General features: G+C 38.7%; 1 protein-coding gene across 1 annotated transcript; it reads right to left on the bottom strand.

The window, feature by feature from the left end:
- On the bottom strand, positions 1–18108 carry Pif1 (Pif1 DNA helicase). The gene is made up of 11 exons (XM_071595410.1): positions 17528–18108; positions 17303–17414; positions 15490–15624; positions 12187–12320; positions 10987–11122; positions 9265–9388; positions 7303–7442; positions 3939–4130; positions 2096–2241; positions 1305–1511; positions 1–306 (listed from the first exon to the last, which is right to left on the bottom strand). The coding sequence occupies exons 1-11, from the start codon at positions 18056–18058 to the stop codon at positions 283–285; spliced, it is 1881 nt and encodes a 626-aa protein (XP_071451511.1). The 5' UTR covers positions 18059–18108; the 3' UTR covers positions 1–282.
- Positions 18109–18177: the final 69 nt, after the last annotated feature.

Raw genomic sequence — 18177 nt, 5'->3', positions numbered from 1 at the left:
TACAAATGACATTATTCTCTGAAATATGATTATTTTCCAGTAGGCCAGCAAAAAGTGCCGGCAAAACAACACAATGGGGATATTGCACAAACAAACTTCTCCTTAAGTTTCAGTACTGTGTTGTGGAAGAATGAGGGCACTGCTGACCACACTCAATTCCTCCTCACGAGATGGGTTGCTGCAAATACGGAGGATGATGACTCGGATGAAATGTAACTATAATTCCGTTGCTGCTCTCAATTCCTCTAAGTGCTGATGAATTCCCTATTGCATTGATTCGAATCAAACCAGTCGTCTGGGAATGGCCTGAAAAGGAGATGCAACTGATTCAAACAAATGCATAAATTTCAACAACGATTACTACAGTCATCCACTTAGGTGCCTAATCAATCACGGGTGATAATTTTGTTGAGCAAAGGTCATTCACCTTGACCAGGATCCTTAAACCAACTGGATAATTCACTCTGAAAGATACTATTAACCTGACTGTAGAAGTCTTTACTTTGTAAAATTCCTTGTTTATACGGAAAGAAATAAAATTACCGAGTTCAACTGAGAATTACTAATTCAACAATTTAGTTTTGGAAAACAATATGCATTCCAATGTTGAAACATTATTATTATTATTTTTTTATTTGGTGGTTAAATAAAAAGTGAAGTGTTTCTTGTGCAAAAATGAAGTGTTGTAATCATTTAAATATTTTTACTAAAGAAGAGTAAAGAATAAAAAATACAACAGTAATGTGCGGTCGCCTATTTTCCCCTTAATTTTACAAAATTTCTAACATTGTCATTTACATGTGGCCTATTTGTCGAAACATTCCGTTACCACTGATTAAACCAAAAATCTTAAATAGCATTCATTCTACACTGATGTTTTCATTAATTGTACAAATTGGTACCTTGTTATCATTTTTAACTTCGTTAAATAATAGAGATTAAAAATTAAAACAAAATGAAACCCAAAATTTTCATCATTTCAAACGACTACTCAAAATATTTGTTTTATAGTGCAAAAAAACAATAAAATGTTTGCCTTTAATCATCCTACAACAAAAATAGAAATTTGGGCTTAAGTGTAAAATTAAATACCCACCACGGGTTGGACATGGAAAAATTATATAGCCAGATGAGTGGTTAAATATGACTGTGGTCATGACACAGGCTTTGCAGTGAAATGATTTCAACTAGGAAATACAATTTTTAGATGACCAGGTTGTTTTCTAAACATACACATAACGTACTCATTCAAAGCGATGAACTAGAGCAAATAATATACACGGAGACGCAAAAAGAGTTCTCACCACGGGTTGACACGCCAGTCTCTCTCGCAGCGCCCGCCTGAAGCGGGCATAAAATCTGAGGACATCTGGGTGAGCTCTCACTTGCGAAGCACTGAAGTCAATAATGCGGAGTGATTTCAGCGCCCTGGCCCTTGACAGTGCCACATACGCCTGCCCCGCTTCAAAAACTCTCGACAGGGACATCTCGACACAGTCCAGAGTGAGTCCCTGCAAGGGAAGACAGAAGAAGGCACTTCGTTAAACTCCCCAACCGAAGGAATAGATTTCAAATCGTTTCTCCACATCACGACAAACAAAGTATTAACTGAAATTGGTGTTTTGGTGTTCTACTAAGCAATAATCCATGACCAATGAATAAATAAAACTTGGTATTTTTTTCAATAAAACAAATTTTGCGAGAAAATAAACCACGTTTAATTTATTTAGAGAAGTATTAACTGCTTGCTCATTTATAGCCACATCAACATTTAAACTATTAGCACCAAAAATGGATGAAGACAACAACAGAGACATTGGATTAATTGTCAAGTTTTTTGAGGACTTAACTACTGAAAGCTGGTTGGTCCACTGTCACATTGATCGTTCTGGATGGCAAATGATTCCATAGCTCATGATAATGTCAAAGATGGAGATAAGTCTGTTTTTGTTCATGTAAAGAATTGAGAACCAAAGGTAAAAAGTGGATTTTTGTCACAACCAAGTGCATGTGTATTATTATAAAATAGACTTACTTACTCGTTAGAATCTCTTGATAATATTGTGACTGCCAGAGCAATCCAAGGCCAACTCACCTGAGACTTGTGAATGGAGAAGGCCCAAGCCAGACGAAGGGGGATCTGGCGCCTGGTCAGGGTCACACCACCCACTGCCTTCACCACCCACTTTTCAGCCCGGATTGGCACTTCAAGTTTCGCCTTGAAGCGTACAACCGGGTTACCTGGACAATGAATACACGGAATAAATCATCTCCATGACAGATTATTTATATACTGCGGTATTCTTACTCAAAGAAGTAAGGCTTTCATATTAACCGTTTGATTACTACTCAAGTGCAGTGAATCGATTATAGTTTGGGATGTAGAATTCATTTTGTAGGATGGCACTCGGTCAGAGCCAAATCAACTGAACATTAACGCTCCTTCAATGCACTCAGATGTAATGCACAATTCTTCACCTTCTACCAGAATACTAACATGCCGAGGGCTGATAGTAATTTTTCAAAACATTGCAGCATTAGGCATTCAATAATCATTTCAAAAAAGCAATTTTTCATTCATACATCCATTGACATTTTCCAGTAAAATATTATTAATTCTCCAAAACTCTGGGTTTGCTGCTGCATTCCAGTTTTTGTCTAGCATTTTCCCCATTTCTGGTTTTCAAACATTTCAAGATTGCTGGCCTCTCCTTGTGTAAGTAGCGATTTGAATTAGGTATTTGGATTCAGAATTCAAAAATGGTGGTAAAATACGTGGTACCCCACGAGTGGTAGAAACTCCTGTTAATTTCATTATCACTGAAACTTCAATTTCATTTCACTCAAACTTGTAATTTCACTGCGCTATTGAATGGCACATAAATGGAAACTACACGTACAATGCACTTGCGTGCTACATTATTATCTCCGGCGGGTACGGGTCGTATGTACATCATAATAACAGAGAGCATAAAAAAGCCCCATAATGGAAATGTGATGCTTATTTATTTATTTAGCCTTAGTGCCAAAACAGCACTTTTTGACCTCAACATCGGACTGTTAACAGTGAAGACAATGGAGACAATTGCAAACACCCAAGCCCTAAGTGGAGGAAAATCCACCCAGGTGGGAATCACACCCACACCCCTTGGATTGGCAGACGAGGACGTTACCCTGCTGCCACCAAAGCCGGCAACACAATTGGAAAAATTCTGAATGCTGTTACTAAAACCTGCAACAAATTTCCACCATTGATTTTTAACCCTATTTCATCAAATTTTATTCTTTTCTCAAAAGCATTTTAATTTTGCTCCTCAAAAAGATAATTGTAGTCCAGTAACTCCCCTTCCATAACTGAATTACTCAGTTTGCCTCACTCCATAAGAAATCCACCCCACATGGAAATGGAGAAGCAAGATGAATAAAAAGTATTTTCCAAAGAAGAGCATATTGTCAATGGCCATTAATTGGACAGCAACAATCCGCTCACATAACCTTATTCCCATTCGGCAATAAACCGAGGGCATTCTCGCACTTAATTGCATGAGTAAGTGAGCGAGTGGTTTCTTAGGTAAGAGTGCCTATATTATTTTCCCACAATTTACACTTCACTGCAGGTACTTTGGTTTAGCGATTTTTCCTTCTGTGTGCTTCGGATGCTTTTACCCCACTTCCATTTCCTCAGCTCATACTACTCACATTTTATGTGGCCAATTGCAAGAGCCAACATGTTTCAATTCCAACAACTGAATTGCATTCCAATTGAATCATATACAATGGATAAATTCAACAACCTTGGAGCGTGAAATGGTTTAGCATTAATTTTGCGAGTCAGGAGCAAACACTTCCCTTTTCACGGGACATGAGTGGCATTGTGGGCCATACTGAGTTAAGTGACTGGCTGTGAAAGACAGGACTCTGGGGGATGTACCACTCACCTCCCTCTGGCGTGAACTTGGTGATCACACCCCTTGCGCCATTCACCAGGCCCTTGGTTACATCTAAGTTCTTGACCAGCATGACCTGTGACCCCACCTTGAGGACCAACTCGCTGGCCACCGGAGTGGCACGATCAAGGTACGAAGCCAGCTGGATGTCACTGTCTAAAGCAGTGAAAGTCTTGCCTTCACCTAGGTAAAGCAAAAAAAAATGCTAATATAATTAATAAATTACATAATGCTTACATTATGTAATTTATTAATGTAAGGTTCACAATGCCTACCCTTTTTACATTGCACATTCATTGCAATTTTGAGGAAGGACAGATGTAAGCATTGATTTTTTTCAAAGGACGAATCATTCTTGTCAAGTATCCAAACTTTGTTTTTACAATCCCCCGAGAAAACAATTTGGCCGTTTGACATTCAAAATGCATTACTTTGACATTCATTCTTGAATTTCCCAAGGTTTCAGTGCGGTAAAAATGAAAGATTTCCAATAGACGAGGAAAAGCTTGCATTATAGGTTAACAAAATCGAAAACGAGCATTATTATGACAAAAATTCTTTCTGTTAATAAATAATGGGATTAATATGAATGGTAAAAAAATTGAAGAAAATAATTATTACATTAATAACTATTGCAAATATACTCATAGGATATGCCTTCAGTATTTCTTTTATACAAAAATAACTGAGTTATAATGGGAAATCTAAAATGAATGGTTGTTAATATTTTGAAAAGAGGCAGAAATTTCCATAAGCAATACATGTTTTTGGCATACGGTCTAAACATGTCAGCTAACAAGTTATCATAGCCTGAAAATGTAATCAATCAACACAAAAATGCTTGATGTTTCCATAAGCGTTCATACCGAAGGGAAACATTTTGACGGCCATTCACAAATGTCTATTTGCAATAGTATTTTACCCTTTGTTGGATGCCCTCTCCAATGACTTCAACATGGACCCTGAAATTCCTTGAAATTACTTTTTTCAGAACATTTTGAAATGCAATGAAAATGCTCTCAGGAAAAATTTGCAGCTAATTTTATTCCCTTTCCAATTGTTTTAGTTCCTTCATCCCATACTGTGAGAAACCAACATGTGATCATTTCGAAAGTCCCAAATTAGTTATGTCTACGGGCATGCCGGACCTGAAATTATCAGTGTCTCTGAAGTTAAGAACAATGCCTCTTAATGATTATGACAAATTAACTGTTGTAAAAGAGCTAACTATTCAACTATGAGTTTGGACAACAGAGGGAGTGACAGGCAAGAGAAAAATTTACTTCCTGTAACTATGAAATAGAAACTATAAACTTTAAAAAAACGTAGACTACCACAAAAAAGAAAATAAACAACATTTCCAGGATGAAAATACAAATCATGCAACTCCCTGCCATGAATAGAAATGCGGTATCCCAGACAGCGATTAGATGAGAAAAAGGAACAAAGCAGTAAAAATATTGATTGCTGTTTACATCCAGCAAAGAGCAAAAGAGCATGCAGATTGCAATGTCTCACAAGAAAAAGCATGGTGGTGAAAGGTATCCTATAGGCTTGTGGGAATTACAGCAGAGAGCAATTTAATTTTGACTTGGTATGAAAACGTACAGCACAGCGCATTCCACTTCACGAACAAGAATGTTACAAAAAGTATGAAAAACTGTGCAGTAAATAGAGCAAGTAATGAGCAACAGGAAGAGCAACCTTGGATGTAGACAGGACTTTTCATTAACCACGTTCCTCTCATTCTGGTTTGCCTCCCAAGGAATAGGTACTCCAAAGTGTGGCACTCTTGTCCCCCATCTCCATGTGGCACACAGGTTAAACAAGGATTGGTACAATGGAGCATGAGGTCTAAGTGCCCGAGGCTCCCATCGATGGCAGGAGTCAGATACGAAGTATTCAAATGAAGGAAGAGTTGAAATATTTCACGTAAATTAATGACAGCAGCAATAACAAAAAACCTCAAATGCCAACGGTTGCCTCTGGTGGTGATGTGCAAGGCAACGCAATGGTTTTCTGATTGCTCCTGCATTGCTAGTCGACAGTTTCACGGGCATTTGTGAAGTCAGCTTTTTTGGACCTGAAGACTGACTGCAATGCCAATGAAAATGTCAACCAGCAAGGTGAAACAATGCAGCAGAGCAATCAAACATCTAAGGACGTCAGAAACCCCGACTGTTTTGAAAATGACTGAAAACAAGACGGACCACATCGGGGCCTTGGGAAATGGATTGGGGGAAGGGATTTGAGGGGATGGGGGGGAGAAAATATGTGGATGGGATGGGTCCAATGAATTATTAGCAAAGGGAAATGAAAATGTGCATAAAATACTTAAACAAGGGTCATTACAAATTTGCTAACATATTCAAATCATTCGATTTTCCTTATGCTATTTCTGAACCTGCACGTGAGCCTACTTGGTTAGACAACATAATGAAAAGTCATTAATAAGTGCTCGCTGAGGGGTTACTACATATAGCGTATCATCCTGCTGTCACCATTTCAATTAACTTTAGCTATAATCAGTTATTAAGTAAGAGATTGATTGGAAAATCTTTAAGCTTTGACACACATAAATGAGGATGGCTCATCTCAATTTAAACACTTTCAGCTAAGCATGGACTGGGAAACTTATCTAGTACCTAGTGAAGTCTGTACGAATTTCTATCACCTCAATCACCGGTAGTCAAACTACCTTGATGAATGTTTCCCTTTCTATTCCATGAAGAGTCATGGTTCTAGGAATAACAAAAAACAACGCAAATGGCTTAGTATTGAGCTTGTAGATATGAGAAAGAGGATGGTTCAGCTACATGCTAAATCGAGAAGCATGAACGATGAAATAATAAATAAAAAATACAATGAGGACAGGAAAGCCTACAGAATAAAAATAGCAGATGCGAAGAGGAAGGCCAATGCATCCCACACCTCCAATTCTAATAACCAACATCAGGCTGCATGGAGAATGCTCAAAAGTGCAGCTCCCACTGCCAATGCTACAGCTAACGCCAGCGTATCTCCTGATGAATACCAGTTAAAAGAACACTGGTAATTAATCACACCAATTGTTGGATACCTAAGGCACCCTGAAGCAAGCCTTTGTAATAGGTGCTCAGTACAATATAAATTAATTTCTCCAGACCTGCCTCAATATTCTAAACAAGCTACTCTACTGACAGACAGAAACCCACACACCACACCCAATTCCTAGGAGCCTGTATCCTGGTACTGACACACCAGGATACAGGCTCCTAACCAACACAAAATCATGAAAATAGTTGATGCCATGAGTGGGAAATGGACAAGGGGCCCTCTTTTCTTTAGACATGCAGAGTCAGAGGGGAGAGAGAACCTTGAAGCTCCACAAGGCGAGACTGGTTGATTTGATCAGCATCTTTGGTGTGGCTACAAAGGCGTGTTGCTAGGATACCCCCTTCCTCCAACTGGTTAGATAGAGTTGCTGTCAGCCTTTCTGAGATTTCTTCAGTGACCCTGCAAATACAGTAGTAGTAGTATTTAGGGGAGGCGACCGACAGCTGAGGTCATTTGCGCCACAGGGGATGGATGGGAAAGGATGAAGGGTGGAGAGAAACCCGGCGTCAGCATTAGCCTACTCTTTATGAAAGTTGCCGAGGGGTCCGCAGCTTAACGTCCCATCTGATGGACGCCGTACTCACTCAAAGTGCCCTCCACAAAGCACCTCAAGTAGGGATCGAGATCCCTCTGAAAAATATTCAACACCGCCGGGATTTGAACCTGGGCCCTTTGGGTGGGAAGCCAGTACGATAGCAACCGCACCAATCCCGATCCCCCCTGCAAATAGGAGTAGGGTTTGTCAGTCATACTCTTGCTGAGTGGTACTTGACAAATTTCAGCATATTTTGGGAATCTCTGTGAACAGCATTTCAGCAGAAATGCTGTTCACAGAGATTTTGTTTTTGTAGGTAAGAATTTTTTTTTAACAGTGGTGGGCAGTGATAATGTAAAAAATGAGTATCATTGTTATTTAACAAGAGGTAACTTACTGATATTTTCTTACTGTCAGCCACTTTTATGGACAAAATACTCATTTAAAATTGATCCATCTCATCCCTGAAAATAACAGAGGACTAACTAATCAATAATATAGAATTGTACATTTTAAAGAACAACACACCTCTTTCGAGGCCCACCTCAATGCAACAAATTAAGCATAAATATCATTCGCCTTGACCGAGATTCGAACCCGGATCCCTCAATGTCTGGTCGAGTGCTTTAGCCACTTAAGCTATCGAGGGGTCCTCTCAAACTCTGAAATTTTGGGGCTTTCTTTAAAGGAACAAGATGTTGTGACGAAATACCATACATACAATGTCACAGGCATTTGATGTCATGTGGATCCCGGTTCGAATCCTGGTCAAGGCGAATGATTTTTACACTTTGAAGTTGTTGCATTGAAATGCATATTAGCAGATGACTCCATTTAAAGTTACTGTTTCGGCATCTCCCGCAGTTTCTTTGGCCCTCCTCAACCTTGCTCAGGGCTGTATCAAGTGTTTTACACTAAAGTCTTAGTTTGGCAGAAGGGCGATTTAACCATCAGCCACGTTGATCTTGTGTACATGATCTTTCCAAAGAAACTGCGGGAGATGCCGCAACAGTAACTTTTAACGGAGTCATCCGCTAATGTGCATTTCAATGCAACAATTTCAGAGTGTAAAAATCATTTGCCAGCCAGCCATCCCAGTCAAGGCGAATGATTTTTACACTCTGAAATTGTTGCATACATGATCTTTTCTAGATCCCCCTTTTTAACTAAATAGTTTATTGGAGAGGACATTGCACTTGAGAAGGCAAATAGCACCGGTAGATTCTCTAACAGAAATTGTTTAAATGGCTCCAGTCAAGCTCCAACACAAACCACTTACGAAAAGGGCTTGGTTGAAAAATCAATATTTAAGGAAACCAGTGAAAATTTTGCTATCAAATTGTTTTTAAACTATTAAAATTACCATTCTTAAATGCTGTCTTCAAATTAACTTATGCATTTTGTCTTATATCAAACTTAAATTATTACAGTCTATACATTAATATCACATAATCCTAAAACAGCACTTTGGCCTTTACATAAAGAATTTTAACAATTATGTAACAAAGACAATTACAAACACCCAAGCCCTAGGAGGAGAAAAACCCATCTAGGTGGGAATCAAACCCAGAACCTCTGGGTTGGCAGGTGAGGACCTTGTGCCACGACCACTGGGGCCAGCATGGTTAAAGGAACAATCCTTACTATGCAAAGGAGAGGAGTTCACTCCTAATCAGAAATACTTACCGGCCAATGCGAATGTTCTGCAGTATTGACACAAATTCTGGATCCCTTTGACGGTGGACTTCCTGCAGCTCATAGCTTTCAAGCTGACATTTTTCCCATGCACTCGACTGAAAGCAAAACGTTGCTGGGCCATCGTCAGCTTCCCCGTTCATTGTCACTTTTGCCCCCCCTGGAAATAAAAATTCACTTATTTCGTAGAACATAGGATACAGACTGAGTACAGGCATCAACGATCAACTACATTTTACACTACAGTAATTAACTTCTTAACTGAGGGTGAATTTCCAGTTATGGGGAATGTTTGAATGAAAATACTATACATTTCCAAATTTTTAAAATAATTAACCTAAAATTGGAGGGAAATGATTTTCCTAGTTTCAACAGTTCAACACACTGATGTAAAAAAAATTTTTTTTTCCAACGGCCTGACTAGCTTTTTCGGACAAAATCTCAAACTGAAGTCACGACGATTAAAAATATAGTGCCTCAACCAAAAGCAATTAAGGGCCTTGGAAGAAAAAAAACATTTTTTCAGTGATAAGTACTGAACTGTTTGAACTAAGAAACTCTTTTCCCTCAAATTTTAGTCGCATTATTCAAATATTCTAGCAAATTTGTAATATTTTCATTCAAACACTCCCCATAATTGGAAATTTACCCTCAGTTATGGATAAGACCTAGTTAACCCTATAACCCTGATCATATATACTTTAAAAAGTATGAGTGTCAATGGACACCCCCGTCTAATCCCTCTTCCTAACAATGCCCATCCCGACTCTCCATCTGCCACATGCACCTGGGCAGTACCAGATAAGTACAGGTTGTGGATAAGTCACCTATTCCCCAAATCTACTCGTATTTTCCACAAAACCTCCATTAATTCTACTCAATTCACTTTATCAATTGCTTTCTAAAAATCTACCAAACAGACAAATACATCCTGATTGTATTCTATATTCCTATCTATTAGTGCCCTCATTGCTGGAATGGCATGCCTCTCGCCTTCCTGAACCCAAATTGAATATCTCCTAAGCAATCATTTGCTCTCCTCCCAATCCTCTTATAGCCTAAGCACAACTCGAATCGGGGTGAAATATCAAACATACACATGCCAATGATCATAGAATACATTTGCCTTTCCCTTTTTTGGGGAGAGAACTTACACTTCAGTTGACGAAATCTTCTGGACAATTTCCTTCCCCATCAATGCTATGAATAAGCCCATAAAATTCTTCCTCCCACATTTTCCTAAACTCTAAAAGTAGTTCTACAGGAATCCTATCTGCCCCCACAGCCTTATTTGAGTCCAATTCCCTTAATACTCTTTCTACCTCACCACCATGCCTGGACCTTAGCTATCTCTATCTATGTCATACATAGTTTGTATATAAAGTATCGGGAAAAGTTCTAGAAAATAGGTTTATTTCAGATACTGCTACCGTGCCTCAAAATTCTTCAAAGTACATTTGCTGAGGGTTGACACACTTTTGCCAGCAGCTTTCCACAATTTAAAGACTCCCTGGTAGGCGAACTCCTGAGGGGTATGCGTGCATGTTTCTTTGATGGCACAAAATGAATTGCAACGGAAATATTAAAGGTAATACCATGCAGAACCCTTCACATAAATGTGACTTAGTTTCACCAATTTGACTCTTCCCTTTATCTCATGGTGACACAGGTCTATTAAAACCCATGGATATCATATTCACAATACCAACTCACCTTTTCGACTTTTGTCATAGTCAGCATATTCCCGGGACACTGGAGGCAACTGGAAGAAGTCTCCACACAAAATCAGCTGGATTCCTCCAAACGGCTTGTCATTTCCTCTAACGGCTCTTGCCACTCGCTCCAGTTTCTGTTTCAACAACAAAGGGAAGCCACTCAATACTCTCTCATCACAAATCCTAAAAATAGTCTATACTGGGAGCCAGCATCAATCATGTGCAAATCGGAAAACAGACAAACAAAATGTATTAACCTTGGATATGAACAGGTTAGCTTTACTGACAAAAATGCATGGGGAGAGTTAAACAGCAATGTAATATCACTGGCACTTAAATGACAATTGTTTGAAAAAGAGATTGGTGAACCAAGCTAGCGATGAAATTTGTAAGTAATTCTAAATTTCTTTCTCCTGACCATTAAGATTTTCCAATAAAAAATCATCAATTCTCCAAAACTCCAGGTTTTCCCATTCCATTCTAGTTTCTATCCAGGATTTCTTCCATTCCCATCTTTGAAAAATTGCTGGCCATTTTGTTACGTAGTTCAGCCCTCACGGTTCTTAAAATGTAAGCCCCTGCACCATTGACAGAGTGGGTCTAGTGCCATGACACCAAAACAGTTGCCATTGTGAATAATCTTTGGAGCAAAGCCTCTTTTTTTCCTACTCCAGGCAGAAACTAGTAACTAAAATATTTTTAGCCACACCTCCACCATACTAGCGAATGGTACGTACCCTTGGATAAGGGAATAGCAGAGAAACCCATCGGGGAAATACAGGGGGCGATGCTGCCACCGCTGAATGGTGAAAGTGGGGCATTTGTACAAAGGACATGCAGTTATGGTGGATGGATTTGTCTTGAAATCTCCCAGGCAAAGGGTAGGAATACAAAGAAATCCTATAAAGCATGCTGGGACCAAAACTTTTTTCCAGATAGGACAAGCTTCCACATGGTACAGGTTCTGCTTAATCAAAGTTTTACTGCATGAACATAGGAAGGAACAATGGCACTTTTCCTCATAATTTTTCTTGCTACAACCTGTTTCACAGTGATGCAGTGTACCTGATGATGCTGTATCACAGTCAAATGCTTTGCACCAATAAAAATTCTGTTGAAGAGTACCATTGTTACTTCCTACGAGATGGACCCACGTATATATGAATGATCTAAGGCTCTCAGGAGAGTGATGACAAACCTCAAAGAACCTCCCATCAACCATGGATATTTCATCCATTATCAGGTGTCGACAGCGTCTCCATCCTTGGAGAACATTCGGACGAGAAGCCTGCTGTATACATTGCTGAACGGAAGCCTTCCCTGTGCCAACACCTGGAAAAGGGAATGACTTGGGAGTTTCAAGAGCTCCTCCGACATACATTTGAAGATCAAGAGACACAAGCTGACTAATCTGAACAAATTCAAAGCTTCCATGAACATGAAACTGAAATATAATGCTGCCATATCTCACAGAATGGGATCACGTCTGGCTGAAATTTGTGAACCATTTGCTCATATTGGCCTTCCTAAAATGACAAAGAAAATCCAAGTCCCTAATTGCGAGGCATTCATTCATCACACATGCTTAAGTCATTTTCAGATACGTGACAAGCTCTGGTTTCCCAACAGAATATTTTGATACTTTTAATATTTTGGTACAAATCGTCTGCATTTTATAATTAAATAAATAGACGAATGAATGCTTTGTGTGCATGTTACACCGATTGTAAAGGGTGTGAAATAGTTGGAACTGATGGCAACAGCATAGAACCATGGATTAGGAGTCAGCAGGAGCCAAGAGATAGCAAGAACCGCTGTCAGAGCACTGGCTTAATTCTGAATGAGAAGTCTTAAACTGCAATTGGCTCATATGGAAATGAGCTCTTATAAAGCTTTGGGGAAAACTGAGGGACATCTTGAATTAGTGTGACTGCAGTGAAATAATATGAGTAAAAAGACATGGGATGGTGTTAGAAGAGATTACTGTGAATAAGTAGCAGGGGCTTAGGTGGCCCTCGAATGAATGATGATGGTGAGAACTTGTGGACTGTATTCATTTCGATGTGATTATTCAGTTCAAATAAATAAAAGGGAATAATGTAGCAAATTGAGGCACCGAATGCTGAAAAAGACTACTGTAAGTTATTTGTGTATGTCTTGAAAGTAGATCTGCAGAGAAAGTGAGTGGCAAAGAAAATTTAGAGGGAAAAAATAAAAAAAAAGCTGCTAGATATAAATGCAAGAATATTGTTCAAATATGCACTGAAAAAACTGAACTTTAAACAGGTAAAATGGGACGAATTACAGGAAAAAAGTGTAAATGAAGCTTGGTTACTATGAAACAACAGGCTATTACTACACTAAGAAACAACTTATTAACAAATCTTAGATAATTTGGCTCAATATTAATAGGAATGAAAATTTCACATTTTATAATTCTTGATTATTACAGAGCAATGCCTTTCCATGGAAATTACTTGCTCAACTAGAGATGACTTATTTCTAATTCCAGTCAAGGCAAATGATTTTTACACTCTGAAATTGTTGCATAGAGATAACTAATTCACAAAGATATTTTCAAGGCTATTTTCATGACTCTTTAAGGTAAAGTACTTGCAGGAGTTAAATAAATTATGCAACCTTGCATATAAGCTACTTCCCAGGTTTCTTCAGTATTTAAATTGAAGCTTATGGGCTTTGACATGTCCCTTTACGTAGTCTCGAATGGTTCACCCTGTCTGAGTCCTCGGAGGTCCCTGACTGCCCATATATGAAATGCAATTAGCGGACTTCTTTGAGAAACAATAGACAGTTAAACATACTGAAAACTAAAACAGCAAGGACGCGTACACACTAACACATTGGAAAGGGTTTCCAAGCTGGAGATACGACAGAGACGAGCCAGTAATAGAATAGATGTGGCTCTCCATTTTTCCATTCAGAACCCTTGGAGGTCTCCAGATGCCCCTACATAAAACAAGCAAAAAGAATGCATTGCCAATTCTGACTCAAATACACCAGTATGATGCTGTTAAAACTATTATTATCAATGGACAACACCAAATTAAGACTTAACAAAAAGTGATAAGCTATTTACAAATATTGGTGCACTCCATCCCTAATTAGTGTATGGTGGGGAAACGTGAGTATGGTCAGATAAGCATAAATGTCAACTGTAAATGGTGGGTGAAGGGGAATGGTGGATTTGGAGTGGAGATGTCGCAAAAATAGGAAGAGAGCGAGCAAAGAAAAAATGCATAAGCATTTGTATTGGCAGCCCTGGTAATAGATGCATGAAATGAGCATTGACGGCTTGGCCATGTCGAGAGAAAGGATGAGAATTGGAAATAAACAATTAAAAATATCAGAGCAGACTGAATAGTTTGGGAGAGGAAGAGGCAGACCTAGAAAGTCAAACGGGTGGGTGAATGTGGTTCAAGAGACTCTCAAAACGATAAATATGATGATGAGTCCAGGGAGCAGAAGAGCTTACATAAAATAACGTTAGAATGTGTGACACAAGTGGAGGAAGAAATCAAAGTAGGTGTAATATGAGAGGAATTAATTAGCATTGAAGCATTATACAAAACAAAAACACAGTTATCAACCCTAAGGTCGGTTTGGCAGGTGATGGTAGACTCTATACTACTCTATACTAAGCCTGACGGCATGTGAAACTCACACATCGTGGTTAGAGGGTTCAGTTCCTTTCCCTGTGCCGGTTATGGTTTCCCAGGAAGATCTGATACGCAAAAAATCACACTTCTTGGGAGGAGCTGAAGGTGCCCAAAGAGGTGTGCCTGGGAATCAAACCTAGGCCCCCTGGACTGCTGCATTATCAATTATCTAAATGACCTCAAATCAGACTTTTTTCACTTTGCCACAAAAGAAAAGTAATTTTAAGCACGAGGGGTATATTTGCATGAGATATTTAATTGAAAATTGATTGTTTTTCAATGGCCTAAATCAGGATGGCCATTTATCAAGTTCTTGAAGAGGCATAATGGAGTGAAAGATAAGCATAGAACACTATCAAAAGTTTACCGGAAAGATTAAATTGAAATACATACCTATGGGAAAAATTTAGTTACATCACAATAAGGTGATCAAAAAAAGGCTTAATTTTTTATCAAATGACCATATTTTCCGGGAAGGAGACAACTCAAGGAGAAGTGGTGATAAATGGTGATAAAATGAAGCAGGTTGACTTCCATTCATATCTTTGTTACCCACTGCAGGTGACACGAAATCACTACTTTCGACACAAGACTGATACACCCAAGGCATATTCATTTGTGTACCTCCTTGAAAGGAGCATTAAAATAATAAAAAAAACTATGAATACGCAATATATTTCAGAAACTATAACCAAACAACCTCCTTTCCACTTCACCAAGATAAACCAGTAATACTCTGATGTAATTGTACCCATTTGACATTCCCTTGAATTTTCTCAAAAATGTTAGACGTAAAAAGTTTAAACAGTAAAAAAATAGAATACCTGCAAAGGAATGAAGAGTGATCCCTCCGATTTGACATGCTGCGACGCCAGTGCTTGCAGTTGCCACGGTCACATCTGGTGGCAGGACGCCAAGGATTTGGCGGAGTAAGTGGGACTTGCCTGTGCCCGCACTCCCTTGAGAAGGAGAGAAGAGTCAAACATGGGAGGCAGAGGACAGGGCGTCAAGCACAGTAAACAATGTAAGTACTAATCAAGTTAACATGCCTGCACAAACAGAGGACATTTTGATTCAGTTCCCTCAAAAACTGATCACTAACTACAATTTCTAATGAAATTATTGACTTTGTAATTCCACAAACATTTTTTTAAAAACACGACCCAGTTTTCGGCGTTGAACGTCATCATCAGGTGTTGATGACTTTCAATGTCAAAACCTGGATGATGTTTTTAAATAAAGTGTGAGGAATTACAGAGTCAATAATTTCATTTTAACATGTTATGCTGATTCCATAACGTTACACTGGAGACAACAAAAAAAACCATTCCTAATGTTATTTTAATGATAATTTTTAAAAATTCAAGTTGGTTCAAGTTTCTCTATCTTTCCTGCATATTAATGACAATGCAAACAGCTGAAATTGCCAAATTTAACATTCCTTCACTCTTGTAACATGAAACTGCATGCACGTAAAAGACTTATAAGGATAGTAGACCTTACAATAGCGAGACTTCAAGTAGTAGTATTTATGGGAGACGACCGACAGCTGAGATCATTTGCACCATTAGGGATGGATGGGAATGGAGGAAGGGTGAAGAGAAACCCGACGTCGTCATTAGCCTACTCTTAACGAAAGACGCTAAGGTGTCCCCAGTTTAACATTCCATCCGACAGACAGCGTACTAACTCAAAGCACTCTCCACAAAGCACCTCAAGTAGGGATCTGGATACCACTGAAAAATATCTGCTTTCTCCAGGATTCGAACTGGACCCTCTTGGTCGGTAACCAGTACGTTGGCCCCTGTACCATACCGATCCCCCACAAGACTGCAACCTGATATGGACTTCTGAGAGGCCAAACAAATGAATGTCGATAAAGACAAGGATGAGCTCTAAAAATGAATGATATAAGCATTGCCTTAGAAGGTTCATTTATAACACTAGATCTCGGCATGTGCATTTTAAGATTTGGTGTTTTCCAGGTGCATGACTCCAGTGAAGGCTGTGAGGGTTTCCCAATGGGTAAGGGTGTCAGCTGCCAACAGGAAGCCAGTTAAGACTTCACTACTACATGTGCCTTTTAGTTATGCAAACAAGAGATGATGTATTTCTAATCCCATCCCGATCTACCTCTGAAGTATTACAATCATGAAATACATTTATTTACTCCAAATTCATCCAAAAACAGCACTTTGGCCTTTCCATGGGACTTTTAACAATTATATAACAAGGACATTTACAAACACCCAAGTCCTAGGTTTTCTATAAATGAGGAATACCAAATGAATGGTTAAGGGTTTCCATAGCGTTTTTCTAAATCCACTTCTGAGACTTAAAGATTATTTAAATGATGTGCATTTTTGAAGCACTTTCAAATTGATTAGATGCGTCGACATGAGTTGGTTAGATAAAACCTGGGTTATAAAACTGGAATAACACCCGTCTAATGGATGAACTGAATATTAATGAAAATCCAGAGATGTGTGCTGACATTCAATGTACATTCACAATCATCTAATGGATTGGATTACATTTTGCGAAGTGTGGGTGGATTAAGCAGTTATCCCTTGAATTTATTCATAATGAAATATAAGGCTGAAATAAGTTTCATGGATGAAGAAGTTAATATTTTACCTGTAAAAAATATATTTTTTCCATTAAGAGCTGCCTGGACGACGACTTTCTGTTCCTCAGTAAGAAGGTTAGGGCTCAACTCCATCACCAAGCTTCTCTTTCTTTTGGAATTCTACAGAGCAAATATTCGGAGTTATCCATCGAATACGAAGTAACATATAAACCACTTCATTTAGAAACAAATGTAATTGAAAATGTACATTATAGTCAGAAATTATACCGAACCTTAATGTTCCTCACGTCACTGGAATTTCTTTTTCTTGTTTTTGGAGTGGTATCATTATTTCCACTTAATGGCGATGCATTTTTCTGGTGTTTGTCACTTAACTTATTCAAGTCCTTCACTGTCACTGGACTAACCTCATCGATACTTTTTTCTTTGTTAGAAAGCAAACGTGCTCTAATATCAACTTTTGGTTCCGAGCCCTGCACTGCCATTTTCACATACATTGTTTTCAGGAATGAAAATAATTGTGAAGTCGGAGCATTTGAAATCAGCAGCATTAACTTCTGTTCTGGGAAATTGATAGTCGCTTTTCCCTCCTTAATAAATTTCTTGTGAACAACTATTCCCTTGAGCAAATACTTATTGGTCAATTTTGGCAGCTTAACTTCAAGAAATAAATCACGAAATTCATTCCTAATAAGCCGTAACTCGGCATTTTTCCAAGTTACTTTTCTAGAAGGTTGAGAATTAAAAAATTCAGCTGTTATGGAACATGACAAAATGCAAGACTCGCCGTCGGTCACGCTCATTATAGGAAAAACAGAAAAGCTGAAAGATGTTAATGTTATGGTGGAGGTACCGGAAAGGAAAATATCTTTTGCGGGATATATTCTAGGAAATATTTTGAAACCCCGTGGCCCGGGAACGA

Source organism: Hetaerina americana, unplaced genomic scaffold (assembly GCF_022747635.1).
Source record: "Hetaerina americana unplaced genomic scaffold, ioHetAmer1.1.p SCAF_7, whole genome shotgun sequence".
Lineage (NCBI taxonomy): Eukaryota > Metazoa > Arthropoda > Insecta > Odonata > Calopterygidae > Hetaerina > Hetaerina americana.
The sequence above is the reverse complement of the archived record's forward strand: the minus strand, read 5'-3'. Positions and strand labels throughout refer to the sequence as shown.